The 8,735-nt window shown below is 38.8% G+C and overlaps 1 protein-coding gene across 2 annotated transcripts in view; it reads left to right on the top strand.

The window, feature by feature from the left end:
- The first annotated feature begins 200 nt into the window (after positions 1 to 200).
- LOC103719298 (DExH-box ATP-dependent RNA helicase DExH6-like) overlaps positions 201 to 8,735 on the top strand; it is a 30,100-nt gene continuing 21,565 nt past the window's right edge. Inside the window, exon 1 of one of the 2 annotated variants that reach the window (XM_008808481.4) lies at positions 201 to 487. In XM_008808481.4, the coding sequence (XP_008806703.2) occupies positions 367 to 487 (121 nt within the window). In that variant the 5' untranslated portion in view covers positions 201 to 366. The remainder of the gene's footprint in view (positions 488 to 8,735) is intronic. The other variant, XM_008808480.4, reaches the window with a different exon arrangement.

Below are 8,735 nucleotides of genomic sequence, written 5' to 3'. Positions count from 1 at the left end.
AGCCGAGCCCGAGCTTGGCATGGTCCTCCCATAAATGAAAAAAGATTTGAAGACTGGAAGGAGGGGGGATCGAGCCGGTGGGTATTTCCGGTCCAGACCGGCCCGGTCCGCTGTGCAATCCCTATTCATCACGGTTTTCTGTCCCCTCTTTAGGGCTCTCTTTCTCCACATATAAAAGGTCGGGAGAGAGAGAGAGAGCCCTCCTTGTTCTCTAGAGACGACGACTGGGGGGCCGTAGAAACCCTCGAATTCGAAGAAGCCGAGAACCAAGCAGGCGAGACTCTCGGAGCTCCCACTCTCCCTCTCGCGCTCGCCTCAGTGGCGAAGTAGAAGCGAAGAAGAAGAGGGAGAGAGGAGGCGAGAAAGATGGGGAGGAAGGGGCAGAAGAAGGGGAATGGAGGGGAGCAGCAGCCGGTCGTCGTCACCGAGGCCACCCGCATTCAAATAGGCAAAATCCTCGAGGAGTTCCGAGTCTCAGATGCGAAAGGTCCTCTCCTTATCTCTTTCTAAAAGAAAAAGTTCGATTTTTGATTCTGTATGTAATTTTTCTTATACTTGGTTGGCTGGATTTGGTATTGGGTTTTGAATTCAACCAAGGAAGTCCGGAAAGTTTGGGCCTTACGAGTTACTCGAATACTTATTTCAGAGTTTTTTTTTTTGGTGAGTTTTGATGGGGTTTTTGTAGCTTTGCGGGTACTAAGTATATTTTGCTGGTATAGATTCTTGCTTGCTATTTTTGTTTCTTTTATTTGTTTGATGGAGTGTATCTTTCTTACTTTGGCTGTGTACTGGATAATTAATTGGGTATAGTTCTTTTTGTTGTTTCTTCCCTGTTTTATTAGTTGCATGATAATCTTCTGGATGCTCGTATAGCGTTTGAATTAAGAAATTAAACATTTGGTCATGTGGGCATTTGGCATATTATGGGTTAAATTGTGTTATTGAGAGGGGGAGTCAGAAAAGTGAATTCCTTCTAGTTAGTGGTGGGAAAATGAGGATACTGGTTGTAAATTGCAAAGAAGTGCATCCCACTTTCTGTGATGAAATTTTATGGATATATGCTTGAGTGATGAGAATGATTTATTGACTTCAGTAATATTTTAGTACTTTTTGGTCAAGCAACTCGCTTAATAATATCTTAATTATCAATAGACGGCTTATGCACTGAGAAGTTGAATTACGGGTTATGCTGATGTTTAGAATGTCATTGATGTACTAAGAAGCCTCTCCCTCTAAAATTATTGACCATCCAGTATGGAGTAGAAGAAGTATTAAAAAGTGTGGAAAACATCTAAAGCATTGGACTTTGGTGGACATGGGTTCTGACATGTAGTTTCAAAAACTATTATGCAGGTGGGTTTGGTGCTAATATTGACACACTTGTAGATATTGCAGGGAGACTATCGAGATAGTATGTTGTGTTTGGTAGTTTGAATTGGTCAAAACACTTATCCACTGTTAATTCACCCATCCTACTCATTTGTTGGTGGAATGACACTTCAAGTATTTTTCTTGAGAGGTTGTTGATCAGTCACACGCACGTACATGCACTCCACCATCAATTTGTTTTGGAAGATCAATCTGGTCATACTTAAAGAACCATAATATCACAACTAAAGTGGTGGATCACAGCCTTGCCTTGTTCATTCAAGATTCACCAGGTTAGATTTGTAATATGTTGTGGTTATGCGGTATCTATCCAAGATAGTTTTCTATGGAAATGTTTCCATGTCCATCATAATATTTTAGATTGAATTGCTCCAGGTGCCACCTATGTTTTCGAGACTGCTACCCATATTTGTCACCATCATCGGGCTCCTCCTTTTTTGTGGAGTAGTCCTAAGCCAGGTTTGCCGAACTGGTGCCCAAGATCGTACCAATTGATGACCAGTTCAGTACAATATGATTTTGTACTTGCTGCACTAAGGCATACTGAAAATACGGATAAGGAGGAGGAGAGGGGGAGGGAGAGAGAGGGAGAGAGAGGGTGGGAGGGAGGGAGTGAGGAAGGGGGAGAAAGGGAGGAGGGCCAAAATCTGGGTGGGAGGGCCGCCGTGGACGCGGGGGAGAGAGAGATGGGGAGAAGAAACCTCTATTTTGAACCCTATCTTTTCCTAGTGGCGAAGAAGCGGTGGCAGCCGGAAGCCGTGGACATGGGAGAGGGGAAAGTGAGAGAAATAGAGATTGGGAGAAGAATCCCCAATTTTTTCGAACCCTAGCTCTTTCCGATGGAGAAGTGGCAGCAACAAAGGAGGGAGCCATCATGGATGCAAGGGGGGAGAGAGGGGGGAGGTTACCGGTTAAACGAATGGCATCTGGCAGTGAAGGAGACCCTCAAAGCATCGAACACGAACGGGAGAGCCCTTCAAGAGCCATCGAACGGGGTGAGGGAGATGAATTTATAGCTGAATTGACCTGACTTGCTGACCCATTCTAGGTCAGTGTTGGTTCGGGTTGGTACGACAATCATTAGTCCTGAAGCTTATCTTCACCTCCCTAGTCGACCTACCTTTTTTTCTTGTTTCCTCCAGTAGATTTAGACAACCATCTCTATAAAGGACTTGTTTTGGTGTATTGTGGGACAGGAAATTTAAACACTACATAGATCAGTTCTGAATTTCTCCTTATTGGGCAACCTCCTCTGTTTGGGAACTACCTAAGGAATCCTCTCCATGTCTCATCTGCACCGAGACGATCTACATCATGAGAATGGGATCTTTCCAGCTATAAAGTTTAGTTGAGTTGTGTCCGTGATGAATCTTGCAATTGTCTCACCTACTAGTGCGGACTGGGAAGCATTATATGGGCTGAGGCAGGCAGCCATATTGTGGCATGTGCTGACGTATTCGAAGGATGGAATTTGTTAGAGGCTGAGGTGAAGTTTATACTCCGCGGAGTGGAGTTACCTCTTGGAATCTGTTTCACTTATCTATAGGTTGGAACTACCCTGCCGTGGCATGTAACACAAATTCTGGCCAATGTTTCAGCCATTTGTCGTTGGCTTGTTGCTTTACGGTATATTGCCTCCGCAACTGAAGCTCATGAAACTTGTAGGCTGACTTACTAATGTGGCAAAGACTATTATTCTGTTATACTGAGTTTCCTTTCCTTCCTGTAACCCAAAGAGTTAGTTAGGGGGAGCCCGTAACTTATCTCCAATATTGCAATGAAAGCATAATGGCCACTTTTGTCAATAAAGAACAGGATATTCTTATGGAAAGTGGTGTCAGCATGACATTAGCATTTATTGGCTGGCTTGTTAGCTAGAAGTCAGCTCAAGTGTCCTCATTCCAGTCTTGGATAAAGTAAGGTTAGAACACCACGTGGAATTCTGGAGTTGTTAATAGAGTAGGACCTAAATCCTGTTAGTTAGATGTCACTAGGATCCATACCAATCTACCGTGTTATAGTGTTATCTGATTGAAAGTGAGCAAGAGTTACTTCTTTGAATGATTTGGGTAGATTTTCTTACTACTTGTATGAGTCACAGAGCTACAACAATTCTTGGAAAACCACAGCAATAACACTATATTTTAGTTTAAGAGATATGTTAACTGAAATTTAGTTTTGCGGGCTTTTTTTAATTGCTTTTTCTTAGTTCGGTTTTGATGTTGTATTGCACCCTTTTGCATCAATAATGTGGCTGTGTAAGAACATCTTTGTGATAACTCTAACTTACATCATGTAATATCAACTTTTTTAACATGAATTTGCTGTGATGGAGATCTTGGTCATCTGCTAAATAAAGCATGCAAGAAAGCTGCAGAATTCATGGCTCATGGGATCTAAAGCTTGGAGTCCAGTTGACTATGATTAAAGGATCTCATGCAATGGCATAGGCTGGCTTTTAGAAATTTTAATTGTTGCCGTGTGCTCATATGGAATTGCTGTAATTTAGATACCATGTCAATATTTATTTGCATGTCATGTTGATTATTCCAATGGTTAGGTTATATAGATTCCACATGTGACTTAGATACTCCATTTAAAAGTGACTCTCAAGCTTATTTATGTATGCTTTGATACAAGGTTAACCAAACTGATACTGTGACCTATAGAAGTCGGCTTCTGGTTCAGCACGGCATTGGTTCAGTACCGTACCAACATATGGTACGGTGTACATGCCAGTTTGGAACCAACACGCCATTTTTTTGTTTTTTATTTTTTTAAGATTTAATAAAAAGTAATTATTTTTATTTTTTGAATGATTTTAAGTCTCATTTGATATTTTTTAATGTCTTTTGATTTTTTATCATCTGATACACCTTGAATGATACTTCTTGGAGAAATTTTCTGCATTATTGTGGCATTCCTTTGAGACAATGCTACCTTGGGAAGGCAAAAAGTTGGCAAATTTGTGCTATTAGGTTTGCTACCTTCAGCTTTTTGTGTGAGTATCAGGTCAAAATCAAAATATAAAGGAAAAAGCCAGAAATCCTAACTTCGTGAGAAGCAAAATGAAATATGCTAAAATTAATTAATGAAATACAAAATATTCAATGATACAATCAATTAGATGTATTTAAAGTACGCATACATACCAACATCTAAAATCTCGTCGAGTGGTGATGTCTCTCATAGATATCGGGATCATTAGCACAATCATAAGGCACATTAGCCCATCCCTCGAACCAAGTGGTGCTGTAGCCCTGTACACTCATTTCGTAAGATACGCGCTTTAGATTATAATCGGTCTTGGATCTTTTACTTAAGCTCTGGCTTTGGAATGTATACTCTGATTGATAATACGGCCGTGGAGGGGTCTATTTGAATATGCTGGTAGCAAAGTCCGATCTGTAAGGTGCTCCCGGCTACGTAGGATAGTAACAACTGGAAGATGATGCCACAGATACACCATATCTATATCTATATGGATCATAGGCTACCTGTAGTTGTCAGTAATAAAATTTAGCATACAACTCGGAATATGATACGTTTATAAATTCTACCCTATGTGCGAGATCATCTGTAACTATATCGTGTCCTTTTGAACAACCTCGAAAAGTCCGTCTTCTGTATGCAATCGTATTCTTGCAGGATCTACCAGCTCGTGCACCGTAATTTGTACTCTATGTGGCATGCGTAAACTAGAACTCACTAGTGACTCGAAAACTATCCTGTGGCCGTGTCTTATAAATGATCTCATGTTCTCTACTTCCTCCCTGGCCACTAGATTTATAATCATCAGAATTGTTATCATTGCTTTGCCTAGTCTAAGTCTGAGCGAATTGAATCCTTTACTTTCTCCATTAGGGCTGCAACTGCCTTTTTTTTTTCTGGTAATGCTGAGCAGGTGCCTGTTTTTTTTTATGCCCCTCTCTACCTGGCTATGATGGGAGCATAGACATTGTCCTTCTGATTGAGTTGATCGGATCGTGTGGCGGTCTTGTTAAGCAACTCTTGGTCATATTTCTAGGAGGATATCTCGGACACGGAGTTATGTGATGATGGCTTTTCACTAACCCTTGTGGCTGTAGTTCATTAGCTAGGAAGCATGTGCTGCATGTTGTGATCTGCCCATTGCTCTGCATCCATCCTAGCCTCGCTGGCTATGAAATTGTCCAGTTGTAGAGGCGATCTTGGCTCATCGAGCTCTGGCTCCTACTATTGGCTTACAAGCCTTCCAATCATGGGATCATCCTCATCCTGAACAAAAGCATTATTGATTAGATCCGTGTACTTCAACTCTACTTCTTCCGGATATACTTCAACCTTAACTTCAGATTGTAGTGGATATATACAAAGTTGTTGAGGCATCTCTATATCTAACGATTCCTTTGGCTGTGGATGAAGGCAAAGGTGGATCAATTGTGCTCACAACTACTCAAGAAGACCATCTTGGAGAGGATTCGGATGGCTAGCCACTTAAGACTTCATGCCAACAGACCAAAATGAATCCACTATTCATCTTCAAGCATTGAAGAAAATTACACATAAGATAGTATCACATTACTAACTATAAAACATCAAGTAATAGTTGTTGTTGATATGTAATATATTTGGATTTATAGTTTTCATACTTATAACAGTTGTTGAGACTCCAAAGTTGTTAGTGTCCTTCCTAAATATTTTCGTCTTTAAAAAGAGACCGGTTAAAGACACGAGTTAACTTACGCATGCCACTTAAGTTAACTTATCTCTAATGGACATAAAGTCATCGTTTTTAGATCAGGCTCCATCTTATAGATCACATTATATAGGGCAGTCATAAGTGCCTCGTCCATATCGGTCCTAGGTACGGTGTACTAGAATCTCAGGTTTAGGTAATAAGCTGCATATAGAGTTTATAATTATTTTAGTAAAATTTTACAAGTACAGAGGCAATCAAATTTTTAATGTTTTTACTTACCTACTAGATGTAACTTTCTATCCATTTGGTAATCCCACATTTGCTCAATGATGTTGATGTACTCTTGTGCATGCTTTGGATTTGCCTCCTTGATCTGAATTTTTGCCCTCTACATCATATAATATAGAAAGTCCATGTGGGGTTATCTCTCGCTATCCATGATCCGAAGAACTTCATATAATGGCTGATAGCCTTCGCTATCTTCTCGGCCTATTGTTAGAACGTCTACCTTGTCACCAAGTTCTCCACATGGTGTCCTTCAATGCCAACCCTTGCAAATATGCTCTTCGTCCATGCGATATCGTCAAACATCTGACGCAGGTCTACTTTCCTTTTAAGGAGGCTATCAAGTGATATGTAGTTAGTAGCAAATTGCACCATATCTGATCTCAAGGTCTTCACCTTGCGTACCTTCTCATTAGTTATAGGATTCATGTATGGTTATAAATAAAATTGGTGATGGACTAGGCTATCTCTACTATCTGCTGTACTCTATGAATCTTCCCAATCTTCATTAGTACGAGGTTGATATCATGTGTAGTATATGGGGTCCAGAAAATGTGGTTGCCGTTCCATCAAGATTTTGTTGGCAACTTTATATTGTGGTCTGTTATTAGTGATGACCCAAACGACATTTTTCTTTCCAATCGATTAATCACCTTCATCTTTCCGAGGATGTACATGGTGGCGTGCACCTGAACGAAAGTATCAACTAACTTCTGGAAGAAAGTTTTTGTGTCACAGTATGTTAAGAAGATGATGCACTATCTGGTAGGATTGATCCAACCATCACACATTACCGTTGATCCATATGTAGGCCACTTATTTTGGTATGAGACAATCTATTTCTGTAGCTTCTTATTGTTGTCAAGAAGCTCGCCATCGATATTCTTCAGTCTTAAAGGATCTACACCCGATCGGTAGCCTATATAGAGGAAATGACAGATCTATAATACGTGTTGTCTGCCATATTCGCTGGAATATGGCTGAAGTAGAATCAAAATCCAATAACTTTTCATATATCCTTTATCTTATCCTTTTTCAGCATGATATCAACTCTCTGCTGCTTCAAATTTCTACTAGGAAAGGTATATGGATATAGATCAGGGATGGTGGCTCTTAGTGGAATCTCTCTAGAGAACTTTTTCATGCTGCCAAAAGTATCCAACATAGATGCAATACAGCTACCATCTCTATTGATGGCCTTCTTGATTGAAAAGTTCCTCTTGAACTGTGAATCTACCTCTTCGGTTTTGGAATCAAAGTCCGACTCGTAGTGTGGGGGCTCAAACCGAGCCTTATGTCTGGCTACCTCATCCTACTACCACTGATAATCTAAGCTCGCCTGAATGACAACTTGGATTTGTGCCTCATCATTTAGAGCGGAGGCCTCCTTTGACTCCCTAGAGTAATAAGAATATAGCTCTGCTTTTCGGTGGTCTACCTTTGCCTTCTTTTGTGCAATCCTCTTCTTTGTTGCTTTGAAATCAGCAAAGTGCTTTTTTATCAGTTGTCAGACCTCCTGTGAGTATTTTCGGGTACATAGATACGTTGGGATAACCACCAACCAGATGCTGCTTCAATCTGATTATTTCTCATCTCTTAAGTGTTGCACCAGTTGTGCCTTTAGCGGTGCTAATTTAAGAACACTTTTTTTTTTGATTCTAACTAATATCACTCTTTGGGTCTTTTTTTCTCGATTGATCCATCTCTATAGATTTATCAAACATGCTAGTTGTTAATTATTTAAAAATAGTAAAATTTTTATTATGATTAAAAAATATATTTTCTACTTTAGAAAATACTTTTGAATTATCTAATACGTAGTACTATTTTTTTATTTTTTATGTTATTTATATATTTTTAATATTATCTAAATTTAAAATAATTTTAGTTATCAAAAATTTATAAAAATATATTCTGTACTTCAGAAACTACTTTTGAATTATTTAACACGTAGTACTAATTTTCATATTTTTTTATTTATTATATATTTTCAATAATTTTTTAAATTAAAATAATTTTTAAATGCAAAAATTTCAGCATATTAATTTGTGCTTAGATCTATGTAAAATTCTACCATGGTTGCTATATAGTTTTTTCTCAGCCTATGGGTATGCGTCGAAGGTTACTTATTTTTTAATTTTATTCAAATTTGGGCCTAAGCCATTGTACGTATGATAATATCCAAATTTGAATAAATAGATACTAAATTTTTGTTGAGAGTAGCTTGTATGCCCCTAAACAAACTTCTAATTTTACAGTTATTTTTTGGATTTTATTTTATTTTTAATTTTTAATCCAAGAATATATTTTTAAATTTAAAAATATAGATTTAATGAAAATTAAAGGTTTTAGTATCATTGTGGAAATCACCCGTAGATCT

Source organism: Phoenix dactylifera, chromosome 16 (genome assembly GCF_009389715.1).
Source record: "Phoenix dactylifera cultivar Barhee BC4 chromosome 16, palm_55x_up_171113_PBpolish2nd_filt_p, whole genome shotgun sequence".
NCBI classification, from domain to species: domain Eukaryota; kingdom Viridiplantae; phylum Streptophyta; class Magnoliopsida; order Arecales; family Arecaceae; genus Phoenix; species Phoenix dactylifera.
Note: the sequence above shows the minus strand (reverse complement) of the source record. Positions and strands in the feature narration are given on the sequence as shown.